The 21,234-nt window shown below is 50.8% G+C and overlaps 1 protein-coding gene across 3 annotated transcripts in view; it reads right to left on the bottom strand.

The window, feature by feature from the left end:
• The window catches only part of CREBBP (CREB binding protein), a 104,818-nt gene that overhangs the window by 32,395 nt on the left and 51,189 nt on the right, over nt 1–21,234 (bottom strand). For 2 of the 3 annotated variants that reach the window (XM_056134972.1, XM_056134970.1), the window contains exons 4-10: nt 12,516–12,756; nt 11,124–11,237; nt 4,587–4,829; nt 3,078–3,180; nt 2,681–2,827; nt 923–1,040; nt 315–486 (exon numbers count right to left, since the gene is read on the bottom strand). In XM_056134972.1, the coding sequence (XP_055990947.1) occupies nt 315–486; nt 923–1,040; nt 2,681–2,827; nt 3,078–3,180; nt 4,587–4,829; nt 11,124–11,237; nt 12,516–12,756 (1,138 nt within the window). The remainder of the gene's footprint in view (nt 1–314; nt 487–922; nt 1,041–2,680; nt 2,828–3,077; nt 3,181–4,586; nt 4,830–11,123; nt 11,238–12,515; nt 12,757–21,234) is intronic. The other variant, XM_056134973.1, reaches the window with a different exon arrangement.

Below are 21,234 nucleotides of genomic sequence, written 5' to 3' on the forward strand. Positions count from 1 at the left end.
AGAGTATGGCGCTGACCAGCGTGCCCTCCACAGTGCCCCCGCAGCCAGCACGGCCAGAAGGCAACAAGTGAAAGACTTAAGAGCAGGGAGCAGATGGGGGCTGGAGCGATAGCACAGTGGGTAGGGCATTTGCCTTGCATGCGGCTGACCCGGCTTAGATCTCCGGCATCCCATATGGTCCCCCGAGCACCATCAGGAGTAATTCCTGAGCGCAGAGCCAGGAGTGACCCCTGAGCATTGCTGGGTGTGACCCAAAAAACAAAAACAAAAACAAAAACAAAAAAAAGAGCAGGGAGCAGAAACCCAGGGCTTACTTGGCGCTCTCACAGGCTGCGGCTGCGGGATCCCGGGAGGCTGAGCCCCCGGGGCTGGTAAGGCTGGCTGGCTACCCAAAATGCCTTGTTTGTGTAAACGTGACCGCCGTTTTTCTTCAAGCTCTTTCTGTATCTTGTAGATTTTTTCTGCTAGTAAGTGATAGTACTCATCCTAAAAAGCAACAACATTCAATATTAACAACCACGAGATGTTTTATATGTACTAAAAGAATTTAAGATTTTTAAAAACCAAGTGCTTTGGCAAAGAAAGTATTCAATGTACTGATAAACCAACGTTCTCGACTTTCCAGTGCTGTCATAGGACTTCTCAGACAGCACGGACTAAGTGTTTGGGACATTTCATTCAGGTCTGAACCTGGTCTGGATATCACTGATGGGGGCAGTACCACAGCGGTCACTTCAAAGTGGCCACAGAGAAGAGAGTATCAACATGCAGCCGGGGCAAGAGGCCACTCTGTCTGCCTCGTTACAGTTTTGCTGTGACACTTGCAGAGGGCCTAGGAGCAGAGGGCCCAGATCCTGAGCCCCGCAGCAGACTCGCCGTGTCCAGCGAGGAAGGAGACAGACACGGCCACACGGAAACCTACCCTGCTATTGGCCGACTCGTACATGTCCCCCTCCACTTTCTTGGCATAAGCTACCAGGTTCTCCATGCGGCGATCCTTCAGGGCTGCAGGATCAGGGGTCGGGAAGATGGCTTGGACTCTGAAAAGGAAAACACTCTGTTAACTTCCAGCAGGATCTCATCGCAACAGGGATTATCTGTCCTGGTACGGCCGGAGTCTCTTCTTCTAAGTATGTGAAAATGCAATGAAGCTGCGTCTGGTCATAGTACAGATACACCAATTCATCTACCGTTCAAACACACCAGTCTTTCTTGCTGCACACAAGCACCAGGTTATTTCAAGAACACGATTTCAGGATCTATCTCAACGGGCTGAGAACATGCAAGAAATGCTTTGCATAGGGTCGGCCTGTGCTTGATGCCTAGCTCTCACGGTCCCCACAGACAGCTAGGCATGATTCCGGAGCACAGAGCCAGGAGCAGCCCAGAGTACCTCCAAATGTGGTTTCCAAAAACAAAAACAAAAAGCAGCAAGAGAACTATAATTTCAGGGGCTAAGAAGACAGCTCAAGTGGTGGAGCATATATCCAGTGTGCCCTGCCAGCTAAGCAGTACTGGTGCAAAGGGGGGAGCAAAGTACGACTCAATTTTCGAATTCTATAACTATTACTAAAATTTTTTATTGAAATAATGGGGGGGGGGCTGAATTGATCAACCGTATCTTTTTTTTTGCTTTTTGCTTTTTGGGTCACACCTGGCGATGCACAGAGGTTACTCCTGGCTCTGCACTCAGGCATTACTCCTGGCGGTGCTTGGGGAACCACATGGGATGCTGGCAATTGAACCCGGGTTGGCTGCATGCAAGGCAAACACCCTACCCGCTGTGCTATCGCTCCAGCCCCAATCAACTTTATTTTTAATTGCATTAGTTCAAGAAAATAAACCATAGATAGCAATACTCATACGTTAAAAAAAAAAGTAGGGGTTTTGTATTTTATTATTTTAAAGAAAAAATAAAAAACGAAGAAAGAAAGAAAGAAAGAAAGAAAGAAAGAAAGAAAGAAAGACTGTAGGGGCCAGCATCTGGCTCAGTCGAAGATGTACATGTACAAGGTTGTGGGTATCACATGCCCACCCCAGCTCACCCCCCCAGCATTTAATTGCTGGGACCACAGAGATGGTACAGCAATTAAAGGCTTGCCCATCCCACCAAACCCTTCAAACCCCCAGCACAACATGTGGTTCCCTGAGCATCAAACCAGGAACAGAGCCTGAGTACCAGCAGGTATGACCCCCCAAACAGCTTTAACTTTGATATGTTAACTGCCACATCACCTATGTTTCCTACAATGCTCAGAGAGTGCCCCAGTAATTCTGAGTTACAATATAAGGCCCGGGGGTGGAGGTGTGGAGGAGTGTGAGGGTGCGTGCCTTGCATGCAGCTGACTCTGGTTCAACCCCTGGCACTGCACATGAGGCCAAGCCGGGAGTGATCCCTGCACGCACAGCCAGCAGTAAGCCCTTAGCACAGCCAGATGTGGCCCTAAAGCCAAAATGGAACTAAATAAGGCCTTGGGCCTTATCCTCTACTGCACAGTCTCATTTTATGTCTCTCTGCAGGGCAGAGCCAAATATGCTCGACGCCCCTGCCTGGAGAAAGACGCAGCCTGGGAACATAGTCTTCTGGGGCCTGCAGGGATCACTCCAGAATGAAACCAGACATTCGTCCCCTCACCACCACCAGACTGTCAACCGGAGGGGGGTGGGGGTGGACACATACAGCTTATGCACTAGATGGCTACGCAGGTCCTGAGTGACATGTTCGTGCCAACTCTTCCGGACGCCGGTGCTGGAAGGAGGTGCCGCTGTGGGGATGGTGCTGAGGGTCCCGATGCTGCCCGAGTTGGAGCCGTCATTCATCAGCGGGCTAGGGAAGAACAAGGACAGCTCAGCCCGCTCGCCCGCTATCTGCTCCCACTCACTGCCACCGGGAAAGGCACGTGACATGCACGTGACATCAGGCGCGACGCGTGCATGGGAGGAAATGACGTGCCCACACGGCCCGTGGAAGCTCTTCCCTCTGCCTGGCATTCAGGGAGAAGCAGAGGTGCGTGCGCTTCCCCGCCCGCCACCTCTGCACACACCACGACCGGTGCAGACTGAAACCGGGGTCTTACTTTGTGGCGCCAAGAGAAGCTGGAAGTGCTGATTCAGAAATCAGGTTTGGTGGCTGCTGATCTGTGGTTATTCCTCCTGCTGGAATGTTCATTGGGTTATTTCCTTCAGAGAAAGAGGGAAGACAGAGATCAACCCTAAAGAATACTCACTGCAGTGCTGGTGAGAGAGAAACAAGCTACCATATGAAAAGCGATTCTTACATCTTTTATCAATGGACAAGGCAAGAATTCTGGAAGTTACGCTTTCAAAATGGTAACGAAACTGTATAAATTCAGCTATTCTCCTCCCGCATTTCGCAGCCGATAAGGGCGACCTGGTGGTACTCTACACATGCCTTACCGCTGGAGCGGTGGAAAACTTTGAAGACATGCCCATCCGCGCTTTCATGTCCTCGAGTCACCAAACTGACTGGTCACAGGTAACGATTCTTTATTTTCCCCCCTCGCATATCAAAAAAATCAAACCATAGGCAAAACATTACAAGTCCTCTTAGTCTCCGATTTTAAAAGAAAATATTGTGACTCTGGTTAACAGACTTATTCCAAATTTTATCAAGAAAAGTGGCATGAGATCAGATTTGGGTCTCAGAAACTCTACCCCAGAGGTTCTGGAGCACTGAAGTTAGGTCATTGTCAGGATGGCTGTTTTCCCCAAAGTGACAAGCCATAAGAATCGTTTGTTTGGGGGTAACAGCTGGCAGTGCAGCTTGGTGCTTGCCCAGGGCTATGAGGTACGGGGGTCGCACCCAGGCGTCCCATACGGCAGAGCACGTAGTGAGTCCTCTGAGAGCTATTCTGAAGGCTCAACAAGACACTCATTCTAACATAAACAAACAAAAGCAACACGACTACCTAGACGGAATTCAACATCAGACTGTTACCTCATCTTTCCTTTTGTTTTTGGGGGTGGTGGGGGAGGGCTTCCTGACAGACTCATGAGGCTACCAGGGTCACTCCCTGTGGTGCTGGGTGATGGGGGACGTGTGTCACCATGCACTAAGCTCCATGCCAGCTTGCGCCTAATTTTAAGTGGACCACACCAATGTAAAGAACAGGGAGAGAATCAGGCACACGTGGGACGAGCTGAGCCCACACTGCCCCAGAGGGGCTGAGATGGCACTTAGGGCACGCCAGGAAGGAAGAGGCCACCTACAAGCTCAGTCCTCTGTCAGCTCAGCCTGCAAATATCACTCTGACCCGAGAGGCTGTGCTCTGAGATAAGAAAACTGCAGCTGGCAATGAAAAATCGGTTTGTTTGCAAAGGCTCTCTACCAGTCTGTGTCAGACCCCTGGCATCAAATACTTCAACCTTTCCCTGGCAAGTTCTTTAGTTTAGCATTTATAAGATATTAACACCATAAAATATATTCCTATTAATTTGAACTTTAATTTGAAAAGTAAAAATTTGAAAAGTAAAAATCACGACTGAACAGAGTCCTGGGTTCCAGGAAGACTTGCAATTCCCACTGCTGCATTTGGACAAAGATGAAGTTCTTGAGAGTTCCTTACCCAGAGGGTTGAGTGTCCGCATCTGCTGGTGAGTTGGAGGCTGTGCTGGTTGCTGGCCAGGAACCTGAGGCTGCAGCTGCGTCTGGGGCTGGTTCAGGTAGGGCAGTCCGAGGGCAGCATATGCTCGCTGCATGGAGCTGGGGTCTATGGGATTCGGGTTACTTAACGCAGTGGCATTCTGCTGGCCTGTGCCGACAGAACCAATCGTGTTCTGAATCCCACTTGCCGGAGACCCCAGGATGGCTACAACGAGAAACAAACAAAAAAGGGAAGTAAAGGGAAGTAGTCTGCTAATGAATGACTCGAAGACCGAAAACAAAATGTTATCAAGACGATGTGTTTAAGTCAGGAAGCATTAGAACCAGGCCACAAGCACGGAGTCACACCCCGAAGGGGCTTATGCATTCATCTATCCTGCAACGCAGTGTGTGCAAAGCCAAAACTGGAAACAAAGTCAAGTTCTTTTTGTGGGAGGGAGTGGGGGATTTGGGTTACACACCTAGCGGTGCTCAGAGCTTACTCTGGATCTATGCTCAGGGGTCACTCCTGGCAGGCTTGGGGGACCAGTGGGGTGATGGGGATCAAATCCAGGTCGGCCATGTGCAAGGCAAGCACCCTCCCGGCTGTCCTATTGCCCCTGCCAAAATCGAGCTTTTACCTTTGAAAGCAACCGACCACAAAGTCAGAGCTGAGTTAGTAAAGATGATTGTTTTAAAGTTCAGAGGGGTTTGGAAAAAGGGAGTGGGGTAGAAATAAAAAGCCCAGTGTCTGTCCCCTGAGAAGTCTAGTCTAGGGGAGTGGCAGTGCTCTGCCACACTGGGGACTGCCAGCCGTCACCTCAGAGCCTCCTTGCCCCTGCTGACACAGACAAAGGCCTACTCTGTGTCCAGAGGGGACACGCAGCTCATCGATTCTGCTCCTGAGCCACAATCCCAGACGTTTCCTTTCACGGTGGCACGCCACACCGTTCCCCCCATGGGGTCCCTACACAGGAGTGCCCTCTGCCGGGCATCCGAGCCGTAGAAAGTTGTTGGAGAAACTCCTCTGAGCGGCTGCTCTACTGCAAATGCAGAGAGGGAGGAAGTGGAGACTTGACGGACGCCCCTCACCCAGACATCCCCACAAGGCACCCTTATTCCTGGAAGTTCCCAGGGGACTCACTCCAGCTTCCTGCGCCCAGCCAGAGAACCGAGGCAAACCAAGAATCCCAGACCCCAGGCTTCAAGTTAACAGAAATGACCCCGAACTTGCATCATCTTGATCCAAGTACAATGTATCTGACTGTTCATCCATCCAGAGGTTCACACTGATGAGCAGACTGTGCGGTTTTCATCATAGCATTTGTTCCTATCCTTAAGAATTCTTTCTTTCCAAACTTTAGAAGTTATAAAGCAGCAGCTTATAAAACTGATAATATTAACATAGTCTGACACATGAAGCAGTATTACAAAGCCTTCCCCTCAAATACAAACCATTATGAATGACCATTTTCTTCTCCCACCAGGGCAACCAACTATAACAGAAACACCTCAGATAACTTACCAAATAACTTCAATAAATCAAAGAACAAAACAAGGGGCTGGAGAGAGAGCACAGCGGGTAGGGCGTTTGCCTTGCACGCGGCCGACCCGGGTTCGATTCCCAGCATCCCATATGGTCCCCTGAGCACCGCCAGGAGTAACTCCTGAGTGCAGAGCCAGGAGTAACCCCTGTGTATCGCCAGGTGTGACCCAAAAAAAGCAAAAAAAAAAAAAAAAAATCTTGGCTATTACACATCCCATAATACTAACATATAAGGATATTCAGATTTCGAACTCATTAATGCTTGTTAGACACAATTAACACACACCAAGAAGCTCATTATTGTAAATGAAAAGCAATTCCCAAGGTGCATTTTGTGACAAGTGTAGAGCTAAAGAGTTGTGTACAATGCCCTGAAAGGCTTATTTGGGGGATCTAGAGAGACAGTACAGGGATTAAGGTGCTTAGACCTCACATGTGGAAAACCCTGGCTTGATCCCCAGCACTGCATACGCCCCACAAACATCAGCAAGAGTGACCTCGGAGCACAGAAGGAGTAAGCCCTGAGCATCGTTGGGTGTGGTCCAACCCTATCCCGCCCTCAGCCAATGATACTTAAATTCAATGGACCAAGACCATGACCCCAGCACATAGCTGGAGTAGCCCTGAGCGTTGCCAACTGTGGGCGAGAGAGAGAGAGAGAGTGCAAACAGAAAGAAAGAAGAGGAAGGGGGAAGAGAGAATATTTTTTAAGGTTTTTTATGTGGCCATCATCTACAGAAATCAACATCCCAGTTCCTGCAAGAAGGAAAGCAGTAACGGCACAATGATTCTTTATCACCCGAGGTTCTAGAAAGAACGCATGGTGATCAAGTGCTGAGAGGAACCGAAAGAAACAAGCTTATCTATGTGGTACTCAACTTCTGGACCGAGAAGCAACAGCAGTGCTCTACTGAAAACTGTCCCTGCCAGGGCTCTGCCCAGGCCACTCCCAAGCCCAAGAACACTTACCTGGCAGCCAGAGCTTCGCTCCATTTTGGGTTTTTTATTAAAAGCATTTATTTCCTACGTGTACATTAGACCTATGAGAAGGTGAGCAAGCATCTGGAACTGAACATTCTTTACAATTCAGAGGCAGAGAAAAGAAATGACAGAGCTCCCTGAACCCAAGGAAACGGTCCAAGTCGAACACTTGCGTCTCGAAACGCACGACTGTCCCTGCTGAACAGCATCGTGCTCAGCGGGATCTGGGCAAATCCCCAAACACAGGGCATTTCTCTGGCGAGCTGACTCCCCCAGGGACTGAAGGAAGTCAGCAAGCGCGCTCTGAGTTGAAACAGGAAGGGCATGGCTGGGAATGGCCAGCAGGGGCTCCGATGACCCTCTGACGCTGGGTCAGAGCTAGGGACGGTAAGAGACAAAAAGGAAGAGCACCGTGGCTTTCGCGCCATTGTAACGTCAAAATCTGTAAGTAGAACCATTCCAAGTCAAGGATGGACGAGTCAGTGAAACCTTTGGAATCCAGAGATCCTATTCAACGGTGTCAAGCACCAGGGGCAGGAGAAGAGGCTGCACTGTGCGGGTGACATCAGGAAAGGGGGCCCATAAAGCTCTGTGAGCGTTGTCCCATCTCTTCATTGGCAGTCACTGTGCCCTGCCCGCTCCCACTGTCACACTTCCTAGAGAGACGGGAGGGGGTGCGGGGGGGTGTCAGTGCCGCGGGTTCCTGACATGGAGAGCCCGCACAAGAAAACAAAGGGGAAGCTGTGGCATGGGCTCTTTCTCGGGCAAGTCTGCCCTTCGTGAGTGGGTACCAGTGTACTGACAAACAGTTCACGGAGAACGGATACCACTAGGGGAAATCTCTGTTCTGTCACTCACCGAAATGGACTCAAATTGGGGCAGGGGAGAGAGAACAGGGGTTAAGGTGCTTGCCTTGTTTCTTACTGATCCCAGCTCAAATCACTGATACCACCAGGTCACTTGAGCAGAGACCTGGAAAAAGACCCTGAGCACTGCTGGGTGTGGCCCCCAAACCACAAAAACAAAATTAAATGAAAAAAAAAAAACCATGGCTCAACCTGGAAATCCAAAGAAAGCTTAAGTTTTTTTAATATGTCAAGACTTTGTTGTGGGAGTAACACTGTGATCAGGCGAGGCAGCGACAGTCCAGGCTAAGCCACAGCACAGCCACCACCTCCATTCTTCCGGACAGGCCAGTGGCACCGCCCCTTCTGCCTGAGCCACTCCCACTCCACAGAGCGTGCAGGCAGTGACGTGACAGGCTCGAGCCCATCGAGGGTTTGTCCAGATGCCAGATGCGAGGCCACCAGGAGAGGGGCAGCACTTCTGATGAACTGACACCAAGGACTCTTCAGCTGGGGCTTCTGTAGGGTGAACAAACGCACCAGCAGCTCTATTCCCAGAGACCTCTGGCTCCACTGTCCCACCCCGCCTGGGTACCCAAGGGTCTGAGGACTTGCAACATGCAAGCAGGGACTTTAGGAATGGTTCGGACGCAACCTAAGCAGAGCATCTTAAACAGAGAGGCCTAAAGGTAGACCAAACAGCCACCAGAAGTCAAACGCCACGCAAGTGGTAGTGCCCAAGCAAGAGACGGAGAGAGGCACTGCCGATGGCACAAAGGCAGCTCAGCTGGGCAGTGGGGGGCTTGATGGGCCCTGGGGGCTGAGCCCCACCTCAACACACATTCTTCCTAGGACTTCCTCCCAGTAGTGGCCTGGGGTTTGTCGAAGTACACACATCAGCATACGAGGTCTAAGAAGGACCCAGCAGTCTACACTGCTAGCAGTCCAAGCAACTGATGCGGAACTACTTTGAGTGGCAAGAACCTTACAGAAGAGGCAACATGAATTCAAGGGGGACACTGGTCACATTGTCCGTCACTTAGTCATCGATGTTCCCTACCAAGTGCACAGGAATGTGGCCACAGTCAAGAGTCACAGCAGACCCGCACTTTAAGAGCGCCTCATCCATCCACCTACCCACCCATCCGTCCAACCAGCCATCCATCCATCTACTCGCTCATCCATACATCTACCCTCCACCCGTCCGTCTGTCTGTCCATCCATCCACCCATGGATGGCGAACGCAGGAGCCATAATCCCAGAATCACAAATACTCAGCTGGAAACACCAAACAAATATCAGGATCTCTCACCCCAGATAGCAGGCAAGAGTGAGATGGCCCCTGGGCACCTCCCAGACAGCCCCCCTCACCCCGAAATCACCTGCCTGCACAGGAACGTCTGTCGAGTCAGACCCAGGCACGCACGGCCACGTCAAAGGAAGTTCACTCCTTGTAATTTTATTGAAACTGGTCTCAGCACACTCTAACCTTCCCCTTTCAAGGTGCCCACACAACTGACTTGTCTCTACCCGCTCCTTCAACTAACAGCACCATCACCTCATTTTTCACAGAGAGGGCAAGATCTCCTTTACCTGGAGGGCCAGATCCACAGTTTCTCTCCACGAATCCTAATCCTATTTTTCAACCATAACCAAGCATGATTTTCCTCAGGAGAGGAGAAACAAACATTGACAAGAACAAACTGCTAAGACCTTTTCACTCATCAAACTCCTCTCCACTCATGAAACCACAGTGCTAGAACTCAAAAGAATATGCTCAAAGCTGAAATTTCATTTGAAGTATTAAGAACATCTGAAGTACTTTCATTTCTTTTATGAACAACTACCCAAGCCTTGCAGCCAGTGAACGTGCACGCTGCCTGCGACCTGTTACGAAACCACCTGCTAGCACCTTGCACGACAAGCCACGACACCGCGGTTTACCACTTCAGAGAGCACCACCGCACCAGCCGGCACAGTTGTCGGCAGTTAGGAAGATGTTACACAGAGAACGCCCCCACCCTCCAAAACACAAATAAAAACCCCTCACATTTCTTTCCTTAAAACAAAAACCACATTAAGTGTTTCCTAAAAAGAAATCACAGTAGTTCATAATGGTCATAGCAAGACCTAACGAAAAGAAAATATTCCAGAAAGCACATCTCCCAAACTCAAAGTTCAGAAAGATGTTCTAACTCTTCACCCATGAAATTAACATGGTATCACGTCAACTATGCTGACACTTAGCTTATTATTGAAATATATCCTAAAACTCAAAAAACCGTAACTATCACATATATTAACTAACACATATGTTAACAAGCTGTATTCTCCTAAGTACCTGTTTCTACACAGTCATAGATTCCTAAAACTTTGCCTTCTATGAAGTATGTCCTTGAAATTTGTGCACTAACTTTAAATTTTGCAGGAAAGGTCTCTCAGAGGAAACGTAGTGTGACTCCAGTGGGGCAGGAGGACAACAGGACTCAGGCCCTGCCTCCCGCTCTGGACTCTGCAGGGCGCTCTGGAGGGTGGGGAGGGGGGGAGTGGGGCTCCCCAAGAGAAAAGCTCTGGGCACTTGTCAGGCAGCAGGTCTGGAGGAAGATAACCAAGGATGGGGAAAGTCACTAACATGGATCTCCGCAAAATGAGGGTCGAAAGGGCAGGGGCAAGATGGCACCAATGTGATGGACAAGGAGCAAGACCAAGCTGTCCTGGAAGTCGTGGGGGTCAAGAGGAGTGACATGACATGGGGGAGGGAGCTTCCTGTCTGTCCAAACAGAAGGACATGCCCAGAGGCCAGTTTTACCTCTCAACGACAGGAAGAGTACTCCCCTCACTATCCTGACGTGTTGGGGGGAGGTCTCTGAGGCAGGCCCACATGCCCGACTGTTCCAGGGCGCTGGGGCTGGGAGACACCCAACCTGGCCTGCCTCAGGCCCCCGCCCCAATCCTCAGATGCGGGGTATCTGTCAAGAGCTCCCAACGAGAGCCTGGCTGGCTCTGGGCACTGCCGCCGGGACCCATCCTCTCTCCTGGTCACGCTAGACCGAAGCATGACCTCTGCCTGCAGTCTGCCTACGCTTCTGGGCTCTGAGAAATGGCTTGTTTTCTCGTCTCCAAGCTCCTGCCCCCAATGCTCACTTACTTTGTTGGTTTCGCTTGTCACTGGCATTTTTCAAAGGGAGGCAAACAGGACAGTCATGTCGTGTGCAGTTCTTCCAATGAGAGATGATTTGTCGTGAAGATGCACAATGGGCAACTATGACCAGAAAAACAACGAAATGTTATTTTTCTATCCAAATCGTCACACTTTCAAGTATACCTAAATCATAATGCCAGATTCGTAAGAAAATGGTAACAAGTGCAACCGTACACAGTAAAAGCAGTCCTCAACTTACAAACAGGCTGGTTTCCTGTATGTTTGTAAGTAGACTGTTGAGATTTCCAAACAAAAACTTCCCATAAAAGCAATGTTATGAATGATGGTGATTAGGATTCAGCCCACAAAACACAAACTATTTGACCTGATTAGTCAAATGAGAGGTAAAATAGTAATTCTGTAATGTCACTATTAAAAACAGAAATTTTACATTATGTCTAAGGATGAAACCATCAAACCACTATCACTGAAGCTCTCTGGAGCAAGAAGCGAAAGTGAACCGAGAGGCGGTTCTGAAGAGCCCTGGGACTAGGGAGAGGCCTGGCGAGGGCGCCTGAGCCCAGCTGCTCGCTGGGCTTCGGCATCCACACCAAGGCAGTGCCAGTTCTTTCTAACGGTCTCACACGACTTCCCATGCTTCTCCACCAGAAGAAGGGCCACCCGGGGGCTCACACACATCACAGGGTAGACAGGAGTTCAGGGGAGACTCTCTCCAAGGCGTAGGAGCAGGAAGAGAAGATGGAAAGAAGAGAAAGATTACAGGAAAGTGAAGTTGTTGAAAGCAACTTTCTTCAGGAGAGCAGAGAGGAGTTTGCCGTAAGAGAAGGGAAAGGGGCACAGAGCGGGCCCTATCCACCCCTACCTGAGGGCGGGAAGGAGGCGGCGGGGATGACATGGTGTGCACGCTTCCCAGGCCGGCCCTGACAGTCACACAGTCACTGGTACCCTGATTCGCCTCAAGACAAAGGGGAGGAGGAGCAAGGTGGTGGGGCCCTGGAGTTCCATACATATGAAAGCATGACAAGACAGATGCTCACAGCATAGGGCAGGGTGCATATGCAGGGGTGCTGCCCCCAAAGAAAACTGACCTAGACATTTGTGAAGAATGTGCTCAAGATGCGACAAACGTCTTCTCTGTCCCAGGAAGGAGGAGGAAAAGAGCCAAGGGGTCTAGCCTTACCCAGCAGGAACTCAGAATGCTATCAAAACTGGCACCTCTCACCCAGCAGGTAAGTGTTCCGGGGATGACTGAGTGGTTGGTGTGTGGGCACAGGCACGCAGAGAAAAGGAACCCCATTAACATAAGAGCTGCCCAAGAATCCCACGGGCAGATCTCACCCTAAGCTCTGTCAATAGGATGGAGCAAACCGCACTTACCTTGACAGGCTTTCCCAGCCTGACAGTGTGTCATGTGATTCAGAACATTCTTCATGGTGCGGCAATGCGGGAGAGAGCAGGCTCGGACCTCTCCGTTCGCTTGTTCTCGCCTCTGACATTTATGCGCGTGAAGCAGAAGGACCAGCTGCTGCTGTATCAGTTTGCGTTTCTCAGGATCTGCTGTGGGGCCCGTAGCAATTGCTTGTGTGGGTACAATTCCCACTGCTGTTTGCAGCTGAGACTAAAAACAAATTAATAGAAACATTTTAATCAGCTTTTTGAGTTCCAATGCATGTTCATGATCGTCTCTCAAACCCCCGTCAGAGCTGCGAGGGCATGTCAGGCTCACAGAGCAGAGGATGTAGTGATCTGACCGCGTCAGTGCCTCTGAGGAAGAGTGCAAGCAAAGAATCCAGGCTGGCAACAGTTCACAGTTCAGGTTATCTCAGAGCAAAACAAGACACTTTTTATTTTCGGGGGTCGGGGGTGGGGGGGACCTGGGGCTTCTCTTAGGAGGCTCAGGGGCCTCTCCTGGCAATTACTGGCTGGGTGAATGACAGGACCTGGTGACACTTATTCATGAATGCAGTACTCAAGCTCAACTCATCTTCCGACTCAGAGAGCTGCATGCAGGAAGGGGGTGAATCCTGTGTTTGGGACATGCGAAACTCTTGTTCTTGTAGTTCCCAAACTGGCCATTTCATATGGTTCGACGACTCAAAACAGCAGCCAAGGGCTGACTGAACACAAGTCACCGCAAACGCCTGCCATGGCCCTGGGTTTGTGCTGGCACAGCAGTGTTCTCTCTCCGAAGGGGCGACCCTACACCAGCCTGGTATAACCATGTGGTACATACATCTCTTACTGTTGGTGAAATGCTTTGCCTTCCATTAAAATATCCATACACACATCTGACATCCCCCCCCCCCCCCAAGAAAAAAAGAACTAGACCGGGCTGTGCAAATAGTACAGGAGTTAGGATGCACACACACATCAACTTCCACTGAAACCCCAATACCAAATGGCAGCCTTGCGACTGGCACTGAACTGCTGCCTGGCCACTGGAACACTGGGGGTGGTCCCTAGGGCCCCTAAGAAGGAAGGAGGGCGGGAGGGAGGAAGGACGGACGAATGGACATGATGACCTGTTAAAGATACAGAAATACGTTTAGATGCTTTTACATCTTTCCTAAACAAGGCAGGCCAATTATCCGAACTGCAAAGAAAATGGAAAAGGTCACAGGTGGAGTCTGTTTAAAAAATCCACCAATATCCTTCGGACACATTAAAGCAGTTCACAAAATGGAAGAAACAGGGCCAGAGCTAGTACAGTGGGGAGGGGAGGGTGTTTGCCTTGCACGTGGCCAACCTGTTCGCTTCCTGGCATCCCCGATGGTCCCTCCGGGCACTACAGGAATAATTTCTAAGCTCAGAGCCAGGAGGGAGGGAGGAAGGGAGGGAGGGAGGCAGGTCATGTTCTAATATGCATAATAAATCCAGAGGCTTTCATCGTGAACGATGACATGCTCACCTTCTCAGCTAGATCCCACAGGACTCAGGGACAGCTGGACCACGGTCTTGCATTTGTGAGGAGGCCCCGAGTCCAATCCCTGGCACCACATACCCCCAAGCCAACAAACAAATCACTGAAAATTCCTACTTGCCTTACAAAACACACACTAAGCACCACTTTCCGATGATTCTGAAGTTAAGGACACCCAAGGCAGTAGTGCAACACACAAGGCAGGGCACCCGACCGGCATGCGGCCACCCCAGGGCTAGCTACTCCCCAGCACCCCGAGACTCCCCACGCACCGTCACGGGTGTCCCTGTATACAGAGCCAGGAGTAGTGCTGGGTGTGGCCCAAACCCAAAGCTCAATAAACAGGAAAGAATCCAAAGTGCATCACTGCAACTCTGAGGGGAAACCCCGTGAAACTTGCAGTGAACCAAAGCTCTCCAATTTTTTGGTGGCGGTGGGGAGTGGGCAGAGCCTGCCTTTACCCAATCTCCCGCTGCTGAACATAAAGCCGCACACAGACCTTTTTCCTTGCAATGTTGGGGTGAAGTGGCTTCAGTAAGCAAATACCAAAATTACAAGTCTTTTTTTTTTTTTTAACTTATTGAGTCACCGTGAGGACAGCCACAAAGCTTTCCCGTTTAAGTCTCGGTCGGTCATACAATGATCAAACACCCATCCCTTCACCAGTGCACATTTTCCACCACCAAGAACCCCAGTATACCCTCCTCCCACCCCTCCCCCTGCCCGCGTGGCAGATTTCCACTTGATTCTCTCTCTACGTTGATCACATTCAGTACCACAAAAAGTTACAAGTCTTGATCAGTCCATGCCAAGAGACCTTGCTGAAACTTTTTCTTTTGCATTTACCAAAGTTTCACGCAAAGCAGTAGAGGCAAGGACACCATTACCACACCTAGGAATAAGACTACAGGACTGGCAATTCTTGATACCTAGTTCATACGTGAGAGTTTCGATAAGTTCACATGAGTCTTTCAAGTTGTTCCCTAAGAAATCCTTTAGCGCCCGCCTCCCCCCCACCCCCCGCCCCAATCTGGTGGGTGTGTTCAAGGTCACCACCATCCGCTTCCTCTTCTCTAATTCACACTGACTGGTAGATGGCACAAGTCAGCTGTCCTGCTGCAAACGTCCTAAAATACAGAAGAGTGACTATGAAAACCACATCGTGCAGCTGGAGAGAAGCACTCGCCTGTGTGCAGCCAACCCTAGTTTGATCCCCAGCACCACGTATGTGGCCTTAGCACTATCTGAGTGCAGAACCAGCACCAAGCACTGAGCACCACAGGGTGTGGGGCCTCCCACCCCCAAAGAAACGTCATTAAAAGCAGGTACTAACCCGACAATGAATTGATACACACATATTTCAGAAGTTACTGAATACTTGTGTTGTTTTTTCATTTGGAATGTTTTAACAGTCTTTTTTAAACTATACTCGGACCATTTGCAACACCTTGATGTGTCAAAACTGGAACTGTGGCAACTATATAGCACATTCAAGCCTTGGTGAATTCTCTGCCATTAACAAAACATGGTTCCATGAGCTCTACACACTGTGTGTGTGTGTATGTGTGTGTGTGTGTGTGTGTGTGTGTGTGTGTAAAGGGGAAGTTGAGTCAACAGCAAAATGGCTGGCCTGGGTCCTGTGCAAGTAATGGCACACTTGTCACCAGACTGGTGGGTCAGGCGGTTCCACACACAGGGCCACCATCTGTCTAACTGGGCACTGACCAAGGTCAAACGATGTCTCCATCAGACTCCACCAACTGTCTAGCTCCCACTTGCACCGATCACAGCAGTCACCGCAAGAAGTAAGACACAAAGAACCACCAGGTGAGATCTTTTTCCATGAAATGTCCCGAAAAGGAATACCCACAGGGCTGTAGAAAGTTGATTGGTGCTCATATGGGGCTGAGAAACCAGGGAAAGTAAGGAGCACTGTGACGGTGCAGTTCAGATGGAAATGCACTAAAACCGGCTCCGAAGGCTGTACAGTAACTATAAGCATTACTGATTCATGAACTTTTTCTGTTTAGTGTTTGGGCCACGTCCAGCAATGCTCAGGGCTTACTGCTGGTGGGGCTCAGGGGACTGTGTGTGGTGCCTGGGATCAAACCAACGGCTTGGCCGTGTGCGAGGCAAGCACTCTACCTGCTCTATGATCTCTCCCGTCGATAAACTGCACAAGTACAGGACTCATATTTGGATGAGGCGCCTTTCCAGAAAGTGTCACCCCTTACACGCTGAGCATTTACCTAGCATGCACAACGCCCCCCAGTTCAATACCTGGCACCTCGTGGCATCCCAAGCACCAGTGGAGAGTGCCCCTTCCTTACAATCGCTCCAAGACCAAACAACAAAGCAATCAACAAACTTGGAAAAAATACCTGAGACACACAAGACAAAGAAAATCACCCTATAGTTATTATTTCTTCTGCTCCTCTTGGCCAATCTCTACTTCCCAGGCCCAGGCATCATGCTCGTGTCCAGGCCCCGCCAGTCTCTGCACATCCAGTCTTGGGCAGGGGCTCATGCAGGACCAGAGAGGGTTCCAGAGACTGGGAGATGGTGTGCAGGTCCCCGCACCCCGACTGTTCAGCTTCACCTGCCCTATCACCTGTTCAGAACAAGGGCTAGGGAGACGGAGGGCACACGACCATCCCGGTTCAGGGTGGAGGACCTCTGGGAACAGCCCCTCGATGCTCTGAGTACTCCTGGGGAGAGTCAAAAAATACACATACAAAGTCTTATTCAAGAACCTAACAAGGAACCTGGAGCGCAAAAATTAAGTAACTCATTAACAAATTTAAAGTCGTCAAACACAAACACTTTCCAGTAATCAAAGAAACATGAACAAAATATCACTACCACCGCCTACCGCCGTGGAAGCACGGGTTAATAACCCCGGAGATCTGGAGAAGGTCCTGGGACGGTATCACCAAAGCCTCACAATGTCTCTAATGTGCACTGTTAAGAACATGGGATTCACATACAATTCACAAATACAGAAGAGGTGGTCAGTGTGGTGGCAGGACACGTCCAGCCCCACTGACCCAGCAGCAAGAGCAGCCACGGGCTCTGTGGGCACACGCATTGATCCTCACTGCACCCCAAGCTGCGTCGGACCCTATCACAACCCTTTCCCCCAAGACGGCTACACTTCCCAGCACGACAATGTGCAGACCCGCCGGTGACCCTTCGACAGACTCACCACCCCACCTGAAGATATTTCTTCTCTCCCCAACCACCACTTAAAGTCAGAGAATGACACCAAATAGGGTACCAGGTGGGAAGTGGGACGGCTTTGCGATCATCTGCTTGTTCCGATTCCCCCAGAAGGACCTCAGAACAGCTGGGTGCGCAAAGCTTTGGAGTCATAAAATAAAGAAAATGCTCATTAAACACACACAGCTATCGAACTGGGAAGAGCGAGAATCACCTTTGAGGTGATCAAGATCAACCAGAAGAAAAAACACAGCTGTTTAGACAAATGGAGGACTTCTTGCATTTAATTTTTTTAAATAGAATTGCTTTACAACTTAATATTTAAATCTAACAAAAATAACTTGATATGAGCAGCTAAACCAGAATGGCATCCAAGACTCCAGATCAGACCCACTCTAGTTTCACAGCGAAAGGGAACGGCTGAAGCAGGAAAGAAGACAGCGGCGAACCTGAGGACAAAGGTGGTCCCCAGGCCATTCCTGCCAGTGCACAGGGAGGCGCTAACAGGCTGGAGGGCCAGAGCCATCAGGCCGGTCAAGGGACAGGCCAGCCCCAGATCAATGGGGCTCACTGAGATCAGGCTTGCACACTGACCGGGCTGTTCGCAGGAATTAGCAGTGGACTGCAAACTGCCAAAGTACCCATCTTCTTGAATACGCAAGTTTTCTTCAAGAAAATTAGTTTTTGATAAGCAGGTAACTTAACTATATGACAAATTGGGTTTGGGTGATTTGAACCTTTAGGGCTATTTCTGGCGACTGTAGAAAAGATAAAAGAAGGTGCAGTCACCAGGACTATGAGCGAGTCCAGCCTGCCAGATGACCAGTGCTAGCAGAGAGCAAGCAGGCCCAAATCCAGGTATGCGGCCTGGACACCAAGAACCTTTCTTCTAGGAAGGAAGGTCTGCAGGAAAAGGATATCCCTGGGGCTGAGCGATAGCACAGTGGGGAGGGTGTCTGTCTTGCACGCACCTGACCCAGGTTCAATTCCCAGCATCCCATATGGTCCCCTGAACACCACCAGGAGTAATCCGTGAGAGCAGAGGCAGGAGTAATCCTTGAGCATCACCAGGTATGACCCAAAAAGCCACCCCCCCCAAGAAAATGAATGTCCCCAATGACAGCAGGGCTCACCTCCCCAGACGCCAGCACACTGCCTGAACTCAGTTTCTGCAACCCCCAGAGCTGGATCTACCCAAGGGCTTTCATTCTTTCCCTACTAGTTTTCTGGTATGTGCGACATAGTCCACTTCATCCTAGCAATGGCTTTCTAGCTGAGCTTAACTGCAACAGACAAACAAAAACCCAGAAAATGAGCAAGAGGAGTAGAAAAAAAGTCACATGGCTCCTGATAGAAATGTGTGGTTGTTGTTGACCAGCCCTGGCACTGCTCAGGGAACCACATGTGGTGCCCGGGATCAAACCTGAGTCGGCCGCGCAGAAGACAAGCGTCCCACCCGCTGCACTACTGCTCCGATCCCTGACTAAAAACTGTCTGGTGGAATTTTCTCTTCCGTGGCCCACAATAGACATTTCCTCAAGAAAGCGTCAAGAAATGGGGGAAACAATTAGGTAAGTCTGAGAGACCGAACACACACGAACACGTTTCCCGAGCCCGACGGCACAGAGCGCTCATCAGCACTGCCGTGGAGGCCAGCTCCTGGCCGCGCCGGAGGACCTCGGCTTGGGGAGCTCTGTCAGCCCAATGGGAGAGGAAAAGACAAACAACGGGGACCCGCACTGCAGAGAAAAGATGACCTCGAAAATTTTCAAACAAGCTCTGGGGATTCTCCCCCAGAATCACCAGAGAGCTCGTTTAAATGACAGATTTCGGTGGGAACTAAAACCTCATAGGGAGCTAGGCCGTAGGCACTGGGAAACTGAGAAAGAGAAGCACCTAAGGTTTCATGAATAACAGCGACCACAGCGACCCACTGCGCCCAGCTGTGCACGGGCTTTAAGGCGCCGGCACTGTGCTGTGAGCCTCATTCCATCCCCAAGCATGAGGCGAGATCCAACAAAGTAAACCACGGACCCCTCCCCGTTCCTCCAAGAGACCCTGAAGCCTGGGGCTGGGAGGGGCCCTGGAACCTGTTATCTGAGGCAGCTTGTCCAGAATCACTTCCCTGCCGCCACCAGCCTGTCCCTATCTCTGGGAGGACACAGGACGACTCTCCGCCTCCTCCAAAGTCTATCCCCAAAACTCTGGGACAGGAGGAGGAAAGGAAGCTGAATGCAGCTCTCTGTCCATTTAAAACCAGCACCCCCTTCTAGGAGATGCCTGCATCCCACCTGGAGAGTGGTCAGAACATAGTCTCTCCAGAATGCAGTTCTCAATTTTTCTCCAAAAACAAACCGCACAAGCAGTAGCAGCAATAACAAAATCCTGCACCTACGAACAGTACCTCAGAAAGCTCGCTTGCAGGAAGCCACGCCCGGGAGCCCATGGGGGCCCACAGAGAACCTGAGGCCCTTTCGGCCTCCTTCTTCCTCAGAGTGGAGACCCCAGCTGTGCCACTTATAAACGATGCTCCTGTATAAAGAATCCTGGGCCATCTAGCTCAGCGACAACCCACCTGACCCAGCCACACCCACCCGGACCAATGCCTCGTCCCTGATCAGTGAAACGAATCACTCTTCACTCCTCACATGGAGCCGGCCAGCTACAGCTCAGGAACAGGAAGCGCTCGGCTCCTCTCACTGGCTCCGTCTGGGACCAGCGAAGCAGCACACAGCCGCCTTTCCTGAGCTCCAGGCACGCTTGTTCCAGCTAAGCTGCACAGAGCAGCACCCCAGACAACACCAAACACAGGACCACATGGGACGCTTCCAACACACCTCGAAACTCCACACAAATCTAGGAATTACAAAAAGAACAGCCAAGCAAGATATTTTTCCTTTGGTGGGGGACAACTAGTTGGTGCTCAAGGGCTGCTCGTGGCTTTGCACTCAAGGATCACTCCTGGCAGAGCTCAGGAGACCACGCGGTGCTCGGGTCAAACTCGGGGGAGCTTCATGGAAGGCAAGCATCCTCCCTGCCGTACTCCAGAGGCCAAATTTTACATCTACAAATGTAGGAAGTGAGGATCCTAGAACAACACCGGGTAAAGAGTGCACTGTCCCGCTCTCCATGCCCACAGTCTGCGAGTCCACCCGCACGGGCACCGCGTAGCCCTCAGTGTAGCCGACGGTCAGCCCAGAGCGGGAGGGGAGACACGAAGGGAGCAGGCATGTGAGCACCTTGCGGAAATCAGTGTCGATGACAAGTCCCCCTCAACGGAATGATCCAGAGGGGTTCCTCCTGCTCAGCATAGGTGCAAGAGCAGACAGCCCCCCAACACAATTAGAGTCGGCCCCCCGACATGCAGCCCCCCCCCCCCATCAGACAAGAAAAATGGAAGAAAATGCTAGGGCAGTGCTCCTCAGCCACAGCAGACAGACTCTCCTCAGAGGTCAAACGGCTCCAGGTCTGTTCTCCCGGCAAAGGAAAGGAGCGCGGGGGTGGGGGGGCACTCGAGGCCCCGCAGGGCACTCCGCAGGGCACTCCGCATCCCCAATCAGTGCCGGCAGCTGTTTCAGCTTCCAGACTCAGCCCCAAACAGGGCAACCATGGCAACCACAGATGCAGGGAACTACAAAGTCCTGGTGAGAAGAAACGAACTAGTGAAAGAACAATCCCAAGTACTTGCGGTCCCGGATGCTCCTGCCCTCAGGAATCGGAGGGAAGCAGAGAGTGTCCTCTGACTAACGCCAGAGCCATACTGCTACTCCCACAGAAGGCCAGTGCCCAGGGGGCCGGAGTCTCTGGCAGCTTTACAACACCCATTGCAAAACTTTAAGTTTGACCAAAATAAACCATTTTCTGAACATCCTCCTGGCTCTCCTTTGAGCCTTCCCAAATCGCTAATGCCCAACTATGTGCCTGGCAGGCCGGCGGGCGCATCTCTGGCAACAAGCC

This window comes from Sorex fumeus, unplaced genomic scaffold (genome assembly GCF_029834395.1).
Source record: "Sorex fumeus unplaced genomic scaffold, SorFum_2.1 ptg000110l, whole genome shotgun sequence".
NCBI lineage: Eukaryota > Metazoa > Chordata > Mammalia > Eulipotyphla > Soricidae > Sorex > Sorex fumeus.